The following is a 13426-nucleotide window of genomic DNA, read 5'->3' as shown; positions in this document are numbered from 1 at the left end:
TGAAATTCTATTTTGAAAAAAATCCAGTGAGTATGGTGGGTTATTTGAGGGTTTTGGTATGTACATGTATCAGTGAGTTCTGCCCTGGATATCCCTGCCCTATAGTAGACCTAGAGTTCTGCGTCAAAGTACCGAAACATTAGTGATTCTTCCATTGGAGTTTTAAAACAGAGTAGCAGTATTTGGGTACACTTACTTACATGGTCAGTTTTCAGTGTAAAACCTACGTTTAGAAATTTCAGACAAAGATGCTGATATCCTTTGAAAAGCACAGAGGACTCGTTTTCTGGGATACAGAAGGGAGGGCTTTTGGTACTTAGTGATGTTGTTACGTAGCTTCTGTCTGTTGAACTGTTTCTTTGAAATGGTGGATGAACCTTCTCAGTCTTTTATTTCTTTCTGTTTCAATGCATAAACATCATTGCTTCTTGGTTTGTATTTTTTTAAGGATAGTAATATAGTGTGGTGGTATTCTATTTAAAAAAAAAACAACTTAGCAACTTAATAGCTTTTATCAAATGCTGTCGTGCAGCATTTACTAGAAGCTAGTAATGCCTGTCTTGTGTGTGCGTATGGCTGATAACCTGGAATATTCCAGTTTGTGTCCTTAATGCTTATGTGATCTGTGAATCAGAGAGAGAATGAACCCTGCAGTTAGACTGATACCAAACTCTGGTTCTCGATGTTTTGGGGTGGGCTGGGGCAGAAGGGAAGAGTTTTGTTCTTTGCCTAGAGAATTCCTGGCTTTAATTTCTGTTTCTTTTGTAGGATTTTTCCCGTTAAAGATGTACCTGCAGAGCCTGAAGCTCTTGCACACTGGCTATATCAACGATTCATTGAAAAGGAGGATCTCTTGACACATTTCTACGAAACAGGTAGGATGATATCTAGCAGAGAGAGCTGTGCTTTGTTAATGTCTTTGTCTACCAGGATCTCAAAATGTTTTAAGAACACGTGTATATTCTTCACATGAATACCGTAGATATAATTATCAATACTTTTTATTTGGCAAAAAAGTATGATAAAAAATGATCTAGGAAAGGTAAATTACCTGGGTAACATTAGAATAGGGGTGGTGTTTGGAAGCTGGCACATTCAAAACGGATCTAAGGAAATCCTCTTTTTTCTGCGATAAGATACAGTTCAGTGGTGAAACCTGCCGCCATGGGATTTCATTGACTGGAATAATGTAGCAAGATTCAGAGAGGTAGTGAACATTTACACGCATACTAAAAGTATTCAGAGCTCATGTTCAGTTCGGAGGGGATATAAAGCCTTCAGGATTTAAAATGAACAAGTTCTTGACTAAAAGGGATTAAATAAGACTCTTACATGAGGCAGGTCATTTTATCTGCTTATTGTGGCTATTTAGCATGTTCCTCTGGTGCTTGTACTGTTAGAGAAAACGAATCTAAGGAGTCTGCAGGTCTAATCCAAACCCATAGTCCTCTTCTGTTCCTCTTAAGCTAACCAGAAAGATGCTATGATAGGGAGGATCTGTTAGAATTACAGAGCATAAAGTCCCTGGAGTCCTGATCTGCAGCTCTGAGCTGTCAGAACTGGCCTCCTTACTGCGAGGTACTGAGGATACCTTCCACCATAACATAATTTCAGTGCTAATCAATCAGAGGAATCTAAATAAATTTAGGGCATTAATAATGTTACTGAAGGGATACTGGCAAACACATAATTTAAAATATCAGGTAACTACTATGAAATGATAGCTCTAGAGGTGATTCCTCAAGGCTCTTTTTTTCCATCCAGTTGGTGGTACAGAAGTGTGTCATTTGCCTTCCAGCAGGTGTGTGCGTGTGTGTCTGCATTCAGAATACAAAACAGAGGAATTCATCAAAATAAAAAAATAAAAAAAAAAAAAGAAAATCCAGAGAGGAAGAACTAGTGGTTTATTTAGACATACCGGAAAGGAAGTTTATCAAACATAGACTGTGTAGGAAGACTCCGTATGAAATAATGCAGCTTGTCTCTGAAGAATCTCTTCATTAGCAAGTAGCACAGTTGTTGAGGGGGAGAAAAATACTTGGTGCCTTGAATCAACTTGAGTTTAGTATTCCAGAGTGACTATGTTAAACAAAGACTTTACTTCTATTAGATGATCTATTGCAAAGACAGCTTTATTTTGGATTTGACTGCTTAATTTATCAATAGTAGTGCTTAAAAAGATTAATAGAATTCTTTAACAACCCAGAGTTGGATTTTGCTTTATGAAATACTGCTGTCACTCATCCATCACTGATGGCAAAAGTCAGACCCTGCTATATAAATGCCATCCAAATGCCTATATTGGACTTTATTAGACAGATAAGTTTGTGAATCTATTTAAAACTACAGGTGTAGTCAATAGGAGGTAAGGAATTATTGTTATTGAGACATATTGGAGCACCTCTCCTGTGAGGACAGGCTGAGAGAGTTGGGGTTGTTCAGCCTGGAGAAAAGGCGGCTCCAGGGAGATCTAATTGCAGCTTACCAGTACCTGAAGGGGCCTACAGGAAAGCTGGAGAGGGACTGTTTATCAAGGAGTGTAGTGACAGGACAAGGGGTAATGGGTTTAAGCTGAAGGAGGGTCGATTTAGATTAGGTGTTAGAAAGAAATTCTTTACTGTTAGAGTGGTGAGGCACTGGAACAGGTTGCCCAGAGAGGCTGTGGATGCCCCATCCCTGGAAGTATTTAAGACCAGGTTGGATGAGGTTTTGGGCAATGTGGTCTAGTGCAGGGTGTCCCTGCCCACAGCCGGGGGGTTGGAACTGGGTGATCTTTAAGGTCCCTTCCAACCCAACCCATTCTGTGATTCTATGATTCTATGATTATTTCACAAATACTATTAAAGTAAGTCAAGTATCTCACTAGACCTGAATTTCAGACAGGATAATGAATATAATCAGATTTATTTATTGAAATGTGCTTCCAAAATAGGATAATTGGTTATAATTTGCCAATGTAATCAGTATGAATTAATAAGACATGTTTTAAATGTAAATGCTATGACATAGGAGCTTATTTGGCATAAATTAGCATAATTTAAAGTTATTACCATTTATACCATCTCTCTCCACTTGAGAACTTGCTTTTGGTGGCTTACTGCAAAAGTGCTGTTACAGTTTTTGGAAGCTCCTTGGAAAAGTCCTGAGGCCTAATGTGAGGGGAGTCCCTGCAGTTGCTCAAGAGCTACCTTTGCATGGACGTGTTGTGTTGTCTCAAGTTGGTGCAGTTTTAAGACTTAGGGCTGTTTCAGCAGTTTGATTTGATTTTTTTTTTTAAATACATACTGCTTAGGAACTTGTCTCAGTTCATTAAGCTTACTTCCTAAAACTGGACTAACATTTAATCCTATGTGAAACTTTAAAAGTTTGCATTGACAATCTCATTGGTAGGGATACATTCTTTTGGCATATTTTTATTGGGGAAGAGGAAGAAGCAAAGCTTAAACCACCTTTTTCCTTTTTGCTGTATTCCTCAGCATTAAGAACTTCAATGGAGCCGGGGAAAACCTGTAATATTAGACCTCTTAAAATTAGACCAAAAAAAAAAGCATCAGCCTAAAATTTGAGTATGAAACTGTCCCATCCTTTCTTACAGGTGCATTTTACACATTTCATTTATAAAATTAAAACCATTTACAGTTAATATCTGTAGGTATAAGCAACACAACGACTCCTATTTTAGCAGCTAGTGGAAAGCTTGTATTGGCAAGTTCATGATTTCTCTGAAGTCTTCAGCAGGATAACCTTCAACACTGCAGTAACACAAATGAGATTACATTTAGCAGGACAAAAGCACTTGGAGACTAATTAAAAAGAACCTATAAACTAGGAGCTTATCAGTTGGAAATGAGTAATTGTACACTGAAGTCATCACGCTCCTCACTCACTCTGATCATGATGTGATGTAACTGAAAAAGTAAGCAATGTCATCCTACAGGCAACAGGAGAGGGTTTTCATTGTACCACATCTGAAACCTCATCTGGAAACTGCACAGAGGTCCATCATCCCGCTTCAAGAAACAGGAATTGAACTGGGAAGAGGGACAGGCAATAGGTGCTAAGATGATTAAGGGGAAGGAGTCGTCATTTCTGTGAAGGACGATTAAAAGTGCTTGGCTTGTCTCGCCTATGAATGTGGAGGATCGTTCTCTCTGTAAGATACGAGTTGGCTTGGGAGAGGGGGAAGAGGCAGTTGCTAACGGTACTGAGGGAAAAGGAAGGTTATTTAAACCAAAGGTCAGTGTTGGTACAGGAAAACAAATGGGCTGTGGAAGAACAAATGTAGCATAGAGTGGACAAATAAAAGCTTAGCGGTGAGAATTCCTGAGGAATAAATGGTGTGGCAAATCTGCCCACGTGTGAAAATACCTATCAGTGAGAGAAGGGTGCGATGTATCAAGTTGGGGTTTTTTGGGTTTTGGGGTTGTTTTGGTTTTTGTTTTTTTTTTTTAAAGAGCATTCATAAAGTAAGAAAAGCTTTGTCTTAAACGCTTGATTGCAATTCCTCCAGTGATTGCAAATGTGAAGCATAAAGATGAGTTGCTGATGGTATCTAATTGCCCAAATTGTGTGGTTTCTAAGATTGCAATTGACACTGCTGTATCTTTACTCTCTGAATCATTTGTCTCTTGTTCTTCTGTGAGTGGTTGTGACTCCAGAATGCTGCAGCAAGTACATCATCTTCCTTGGTATATTTAGAGTTTTTTATATCCACTGTTAAGGATTAACAACAAAAAAGTGGTTTATATCACCTGGGGTTTGTGCCTCTCAGTAAAATGTAATGCAAATTATTTAATATGCTGATGTAAATATATGCCAACAATTTGCTTTCATAAAGCTCTGATGTATTCAGACACATGTAGTTTAGTGTTGTAAGTCAGAAAAGGTCAAAATAGAGAAGAAATGAATGTTTTTAATCATGTCAGCTGTATCTCCTGCCAGTCTTTCTCGTGTAAACAGACATTTCAAAAAAGTCTTTCTGGAAAACTGATTGCAGTGCTTCCTTAGGCTATATGACTGACTGGCCAAGGAATGTTCAAACAACATATGGAAACTATTGTTTACATGTACACACGCACTTTTCTCTTTATATTCAAGAAGAGTGTTGAGAGTGTATGTGTACTGCTTCTTCGCAGCGTACAAAATCATTACCAAACAGCTGTAAAGTTTACTATGGAGTCCATTCCACTTGGGCGTATGGACATTAATGTAACTTCAAAAATAACACAGAAAACTAGTTGACAGTCGGACCTCCCTGCAAAGGCTGAGGATGGCTGCTTTTAAGGAATGCTTTGAAGTTGATGCTTAAAGTTTAAGTTTATATCCAAATGAAATGAAAATTGTTCTTAATAATAAAGAAAAGAGTTAGGTTTTCTTATTTTCTTGAAGATAACTGATAATGCCGGAGAATCTTTTGAAAGTTTAACAGCATGATAGAGAAGTAACCAACTCATTGTTTGTGGGCACAGCTGCTGGGACAGATAGTGATGGTAAAGAATCGTGCGCTGAGGCTATCGTTCCTGCTGTGGAAGCATTAAATGTGTTTTCTTTTCTCTTTTAGGAGCTTTTCCTCCGTTGCAGGGTCAGACAAAAGCTATTTCTCGGGAGATGACCCTCAGTAACCTGTGGCTAGTCGGCATACAATCACTTGCATTTTTGTCAGGCGGTATGTGGTACTGCATCTTTCAGTATTTTTATCATTGCCTATTTTAAAAGTGGAATGGGACCTGAGGACACAATGGGAATCCAGGCTCTTGCAAATGAGTATCATGTCGTATGTGCAAATGTGAATATTCAAGAGTAAAGGAAAATACTGGACGGACTCTTACCTCTCTTTGGGGAAATTTTAAACTCCACTAAAAATGCAGATCAGTAACATAGTGACCTGATGATGTATTATTTTAAGAATTGTCTGTATTTTTAAAAATGTATACTCTCACCCACACTTAAGCAAATTCAGCATTTGGACAAAAGGTGCAATCGTACAACCACCGTAGAAGAATGTCTGTGACAAGAAAGCTCTGTCACCGCAAGTATTTCTTGGCATTGTAGTTAGAGCTCAGAAAATTCAGCAACTTGTCTCTTCAGTAGTCTGTACAGCGTCGGTGTGGTAGAGATTCCTCATTTGCACAAACTTGTACTTTATTGCAACTCATTGTGCTGGAGTCAAAGATACTGGCGTGGAGCTGGTGGCGGTATCTTTGCAGCTACGCAGTCAGCAGTTGTATTAGACACATTGATCTAAAACCAAGACCCAAATAAGATGCAGCGTCAGGTGTGTTTTGTGAGGAACCAGTCCTCAAAAAAAAAAAAAAAAAAAGCATTGCAGCATCATAGTGTGATTAAAAGCTGTCCACCTTTAATCAATCAGCCCATCCGTGCTGTGGTCTTACCATCAGCTCTCCGAATTCCGTGTGCTACCTGTATCTCCTATTATGAGGAAACTTGGAAAATATAAAGTCACTTGGTTTATTTTCCCTTTTTTGTTCAGAATGCATCTCAACGGTCATTATCAGTTGTCAAAATGCACTTTTAAAGGTGAAAATACAGTGAAGGAAAGACAGAAAACTGAGGGAATAGAGGAAAACTTTGTCGCACGTCGGAAGCCAGAGCCATTCTAGCTGTTTCTGAAGGTCTGCTGGTGCTGCTGGTGATTTTTAGCCACCTTTGTATTTTGTATACTGCAGTCCAACCAAGGTGACCTTTGAGTGGTTTATAGAGGCCTTTTTCTCCCCGCTAGTTGCAACAGCGCTAAATATACTTGTGGGAGAGTTTAAATAATTCAATGCCAACCATCTTCATGTTTTGCTAAGGAGTAATAGAAGAAAAAAACTAGTTTCTTAAAAAGAAAAAAAAATAGGTATAATTGCTATCGTAAATCTATAGGAGGATATAGATTTTTTTCTACTGAAAAAAAAAGAGTATGGTAAATACTCTGAATAACTACATGGAGGGCAGTATTAATTAGCTTACCACTGTGCTTACATCTTACTAGAAAAAGGATGAGTTGAATTTAAAGGCAAACTGGAACAGACGACACTTTCAGCTGTGTAGCATAGGATACTTTTGAAAGGCTGTCGATGATGCACGGTCTTTCTTCTGGCAGGTCTAGTTGGCATCATGTTTATGTGATTATACACAGATTGGAGAGAGCTGTTCCTAAAATAAAACTAATCTCTCTAAATACAAGCAGGATAGCCAGAACTTCAGATGTTGGCATACTGCCTTTTACAGAGTAATTTTACTGAGAACAAAGTAAGCCCTCAGTAGTTTTGGCTCTGAGTTAGCAATATTGATCCCCGTTCTCTCTCCCTCTCCTGTTACCTGAATCACAGTGGGTGGTGTGCAGAATACAAAACCTAGCCAGCGTTCCCTTTGCAGGGGGAGCTAAGAGCGTAGCAAAACACGAGGCAATGCCAATTTCCCTGTCTTAATGGAAAAATACCCAGTCAAATATGCCACCCCTATCCCCCTCCAAAGCAGTAGTTTTACCCCGAGTGGGATGGTTGCAAAGTGCTACGCCGTAGTAAGTTCCCCTGACCTATGAGTCCCCTCATTGACTTCAAAGAACCACTGCAGCTGGGAGGCGAAGCATGGTGGTTGCTTCATGGTTTAAGAAAGATACTATTTCGAAATCCAGCTCTTTACAGCCGGTCACACACCTGAATTCTGGTGTAATATAAAATCCACTTAAAAAGAGGTATGCCCTGAAAGGGAGGCAGTCTTGGCAGGTTTTTTTCCTGTTGCTCTTGCTAAAGTACAGCTGATGGAATGAATGTATTTAGTCTGCCATTTTGCAGGAGGGTGTTGGGGCAGCCCAGCGCCGTTACCTTGTAAGCGGTTAGGTCTGCAGCACGTGGGTGTATACAGACTCTCAAAATTGCAAAATGCAGATGAGAAGCTACTCGTTTCTGTCCTCCACCAGGTGGGTTGATCAGAACCACAGAGATGCCCATAGTGCAGCTGGTTTTATTTTGAGCTAGGGCAGACTGGAGTGATATAAAAAGGGAAGTTTCTATAAGCAGATTGCACAGCAGTAACTCCCATCAGGAGGTTGTTCTTTATAGACCTTGTGAACTCCATGTCAGAGCATACTGCTTTTTCAAATGCAGTATATTTATTTTTTCTGGTGGATTGCAGTCAATAGTGTTCACATGCTGCCTAAAGAAATTAGTAATGCGCAATAATGTTTCAGATAATCATTTGATTTATCTGGTCCTGTTCATTTTCAGTTTGTTCCTCCGTAGTTCTTACTTTTGCGAGACATTTGTTTTCAAGCACTGATTGTTGTTTTGGTAGGGTGAGTAAATAGTATTAGGTCTTGGGCTTCTTTCCTGCCTGCACTGGAAAATGTGAAGAGAGCCTGACGTCGTGTCTCCTTACGGCTGAGTTGCTGCAGATGACAGTGGAATGAAACCGTCGGTAAGAAACTCTGAAGTACTCTCCCAGCACGAACCTGAATGCTGCCTCATGAGAGAGAATAAATTGGATAAAAGGTTTTTCTACTAAGGAAAAAAACGTAAAAGGTATAGAATGTATAGGAAATTCTGTGCTAAAAATACCATGCTGGTCAAGACTGTTGGAGCTTAGCAGGCTAGCTTGTAAAACGTAAATTCCTGTCAGTTGCAGTGCGGTTCTACCGTCTGGCAGGTGGCCAGCGGTACAGATGTAGCGGGCGTTTTGCTGCGCCATCCACAGGCTTCCTCGTCTGAAGAGTTCAAAATGCACTTGATAGAAAATGATGTTAAAGAACCGTGCAGTTGATTACAAAATGGTTAATGACTGTAACTTGGAATTAGGGGGAATATAACGGAGGAATGTATAAAGTGATAAAGAATGAAAAATTCACAGAAAAAAACGCAAAAGGAAAGCTGTTGCGCACAGAAGTGAGAACATAGCAATTGAAGTGTGTTGCGAATAAAGATGGTTCTTTGCCAGGGCTGCACACAAAACATCTGTATGTTTCCATGTTTCATTGTTCATAAACAAGTTGTTACAGTTGAAATGATGGAATGGTTTAGCGTTGCTGCTCCTCGAATCCCATTACGTGAAGACTGCCTGCCTGTTCACAACGCGCAGGGTTTTCTTCAGTGCCCTTTGGCGAGCGCGCTTTCCTTGCAGGTTCTCCTGTACTTTATGTACAGTCTGTCAGGCTTTTCAACAGAGATGTCTCTTGCAGGAGGGATTTTCATTTTTTTTTCTGTTGCTCTCATCAGATTTTTGAAAAGCGAGATTTCAATTTACCGTGCTCACTGGAAAATTAAAAGCTTCCTTCTCCCTCCTCCAACCCCAGCATCAAAAATAAGATGCATCTCTTACTGCGGTAAAAATACAATGATCACTGTGGTACTCTTCATTATTCACTTGTTTTGCAAACGATGTCCCTTTTTTTTGTCTGACACTGCCATGAAGTGCTGTTAGCTTTTTTCACCTGTTTGTACAAGACAATACAGATACCGATCACTGTGTGTGACAAGATTCAACTGCTCCACTTTGCCTTGACGTAAAATTTTTGGGACCAAAGGTACTTTAAAACTGGGATTTCCAAATCATGAGTCTGGGGTTGGGTGCATTCTCTCGATAGTCAGCTGGAGATTTTGTGTGGTGATCTGATACAATCACACAAAATAATTCTACATCTGGGGTACTGTATTGTTGGAAATAATGGAGCCATATGGAATAAAAGGGTTATTTTGCAAAATTGCATATTTGATAGTTTTTACACTTTTTTTAAAAAAAAACAATTGGACGAGCGACATTGAAACCATACTCTGGTTTAAAATGTCTGCATACATTATGAACACTTCTCAGCAGCTTTATTTTTCCTGTAAAAACTGTAGACTACCTGGCTGTGATATAGAAGAAGTCTTTAAAAAGATTCTATGCATTTTAAAGTTAAACCTTTTATCATTGGATAATGAACTAATTATACACCGAACAACTGTCCTATTAAAGTCAGTTAGTTCCTTAAAATTATTCTAGAATAGTGTTCATTTTGTATGATAAAAATTAGTTTTCTTGATGCCAGTTATTTTCACCTCCACTTTTCTCCTTCCCTCCAGCGTTACCTGCATTTTTGTTGTGTATGATAAAATGGATGCAGAAGCCTGTATAGCGACTCAGTGATTTTGCAAAGGGCTGATCGTGTTTGGAATTATTTTACTGAATTTATTTCATTGGATTTTTTTATCAAATCTTTCCAGCAGCCAAGATGTCTTTCAGAAATGTAGGCAGATACCAGAAGCAGCATTTCTCTACGGAGATTATTAGGTGTCTTTTCCCATTATTTTTTTTGTGTGGCAAAAATAAAGTTCATTTTTTTCAAGATTATTTCATGTGCTTCTAATCCTTAATAGATTATTTTCTTTGGTTGTATTTATTGTCTTATATCCAGTAGATACACGATTCCCGTTGTGTTTACTGTAAACACAACGAATAGCCAAATAAACACTTCAGCTCACTATACAGCTGCAGTGTTAATTTGTGACAGATAACATTGCTTATTAGAGCTCTCATCAGGAAGGACGGAGAGACAAACGTTTCGATGCCAGAAGTGGTAAGGGGAGGAGTGGAGCAGTAGGGAGGGAAGGGGAAGCAGCTCCTGCAGCCCCTGCTCACTCCCGCACTTGCTGGAAACTTTGCTGGCGCTCAGGCTGCAGAGTTTCCCCGCAGGTCACTGCGTAGCAATGATGCCCCTTGAAATTTCTGAGAGTTGAGGGCACACCATGAGCAGAACCTGGGCCCCCATTGACCTTGGATTGCCACCGTCCCGGAAAGGTGTGAATCCAACCTTTCCTTCTGTAGATAAGTCCATTTTTTAACAGAGCGCTCTGTTTTTAAACAACTTCAGCGAGGCAAAGCAATATCGAGTTGGTTCTGTGGCCCTGGCATCTCTCTCAGCTCCGTGTCACTTGCTGTGTTAACCGCTGGTGCGTGATACTGCAACGTAGAGCAAAGGGAAAAGAAACTCCTTGGAGCACAGTAAGACACCTTGCACAATTTCCAAAACTGTGCCATGGTTGTAGTTATGTCTACCTCTTTGTTTCCCTTCTGGGTTTTGTCTTGTTTTTCTGTGTGGTGGTGTTCTGTGAGGGGTGGGGTGAAGTGGGGAGGGGGGAGAAAGTGGGAGGGAAAACCGGAAATCTGAATACAAGACACTGGTGGGGGATCCAGTGCTTACCAGCTGTGTTGTCATGTTGAAAAAGCCATTGTTGTAATTCCTGCCTAGTGTGAAATGTTTGTTTTAAAAAAAATCCTTCCTGCTGGAAAGAAAAATGTATTTTTAAAAAGAAAAAAAAAAATCCCTTTTGGCTATGAGAGTGTCAGCTGTATGACTTGTGACCATATCATGACATGCTGATCAGATCTAAATAAATTTTTATCTCTCAGGACTCTTATCTTGTGTTTTTACTCTTCTGGGAGCTGTCACAGGTTTTCTGAGGGGATGCTCTGCATTTTTCAATATCACTAATTTCAGCTGAGGCAACAAAAAAGGGTACGTAAACATCATGTGTGCGCACTCCGGTTAACAAACATCTCATGTTGATGTAAAAAAAAAAACAAACCAAAAAAGGACCCTGTGAAATGTACTGAAGGGCTGGCTGCAGGTCAGCTCAGAGCACAAGGGAATTGCTGCACTTCGGTTCCAGCTCCAGGTGTCCCCCTGCCTCTGGGAGCTGCTCTGAGCTTCAAATACACCGTGAAATGGCGTGCTCAGCCCACAGGGTGCACAGAGAGGGTGCAGAACTTTCTGGCTGATTGTAAACGGGCGGCTTCTTTTAGAAGGTTCAGAGTAACTGGCAGAGCTGTAAGAATGGGGCTCGCAACGGACCGGGAGTCTGAAGTGTGGGCAAAAACGGGCATCTGCAACGGTCAGACGTGTTATGTGCTGCAGGTACTCTTACTTTAGCGATCACAGGATCTCCTCCTGCAAAAAGTCTTTCTTGTTGGTATCTCTGTATAGATAGGATCCATTAGGACTTAAATTTCCGGTATGTCCTTAGGTTCTCTGTGGAATAAGGAAGAGGTCTGGTGTGTCTGGTCAGTTTTCCTTTCTAATATCAGTCTGGTTTTGTACCGAGTTAGCCAGTTGGTTTGATTAAGACTTCTCTGTGAGGTTGGAGAAGCAATACACCAGGAACTTCAGAGCAGCTGGTGCTAGCATCTAGTGCAGCTGAATAAAAGGGCTTATATTTTTACTTAAAAAACCAAAAAATTGTAGAATTTGTTGTAAATGCTGTTGCACAAGTACTAAAGGCCGACAAGAATGGATAGGTTGAGCCGTGCATATTAAAGATGGCAAGGAGCTCACTGGATTGTGATGTACACATTTTTTTTGAAAATTGGGAAAGTGGGTATTGTGACAGTGACAAGTAAGATCAAACTCCAGGTCCATGCAATGGGTAAATAACAAGCTCACCCTGGTAGGGCCGGTTGGCGTGGCTTTGGGAAAAAGCAGCAATGGCTTTGCTGAACAGAAACACAATACCAAACTTGATGAGATGGCGGATGTGGCTGATTATTGTGCGACAGAATATTGTTGAGGCTTTGTAGTCTCACTTGAGAATCGGAAGGAGAAAAACTATAAAAGGGCAATTTATATTAAATTGCTTTTGAACAGAAAATTTTCCATTTGCAGTTAACTAGTATAATTCTCTGCAGATCTGTTCAATGATACACAATGTTTTCATAAACGATATGAAATACTTTTTTTATTGTAACAATGTTAGTTACGAGGACAAGTCACTGAGTAGTCCAAATCACTTGGTAAGGAGTGTTTGACAGTAAGCATCATAACAGAGGCAAAAGGCAGGTCACCTAGCTGCAAGGATTAGATGAAGAGTCTATCAGGAAGAAAAGTTGTCCCAGAAGACAGTGACAGTGAAAAGATTCGAGAGACTGGCACAACTGATGGCTGCATCTGAGTTTCCACTGTAAAATACGTATGTATAAACAAAGGGCAGATTTGACCCTTTGAGCAGACATGCCAAGTAGGAGCAACGGGCAGTGGGATTTCAGTCTGCAGCATTAGTGAGACTGTACTGACTCAAAATGGCTAAGCAAGATGGCAGAAAAAAGTGTTCTTAACCTGTCTTTCCCTCCTCACGGTGTGCTTGCTTCTGGGCTAGGCGTGGCTGGCTGGCTGACTTTGAGTGGAAATCAGTGCTGCCCAGTCCCTTAGTAAGGTTTTCTTCACCTCTGCGGGGTGGCTGGCTGCTCACTGCTCTTCCCAGCTCTCTTGTCTTTGGTGAAACTGCACACTCCCACCTCTGAGCTATGGCTCTCTAACTCATCTGCTTGTTACACCCTGAACCTTCTTTTTTTTTTCCATGCCCCACAATCTTGGTGTTTTTTTAGGGAAGAATCATTGCCCTTCATCTACTAGCTTTTCCTTCCGAAGCAGCCGACTTACCACACCGGAGGTTAG

The 13426-nt window shown here is 40.3% G+C and overlaps 1 protein-coding gene across 2 annotated transcripts in view; it reads left to right on the top strand.

Annotated features, from left to right (window-relative positions):
- Window positions 1–10329, top strand: part of LPGAT1 (lysophosphatidylglycerol acyltransferase 1) — a 67495-nt gene extending 57166 nt beyond the window's left edge. For both annotated transcript variants that reach the window (XM_075749203.1, XM_075749204.1), the window contains exons 8-9: window positions 769–875; window positions 5561–10329. In XM_075749203.1, the coding sequence (XP_075605318.1) occupies window positions 769–875; window positions 5561–5712 (259 nt within the window). In that variant the 3' untranslated portion in view covers window positions 5713–10329. The remainder of the gene's footprint in view (window positions 1–768; window positions 876–5560) is intronic.
- The last annotated feature ends 3097 nt before the right edge of the window (window positions 10330–13426 follow it).

The sequence above is a fragment of the Balearica regulorum genome, chromosome 3 (assembly GCF_011004875.1).
Source record: "Balearica regulorum gibbericeps isolate bBalReg1 chromosome 3, bBalReg1.pri, whole genome shotgun sequence".
Taxonomy (NCBI): domain Eukaryota; kingdom Metazoa; phylum Chordata; class Aves; order Gruiformes; family Gruidae; genus Balearica; species Balearica regulorum.
This window is presented reverse-complemented; position numbering and strand designations above follow the sequence as displayed.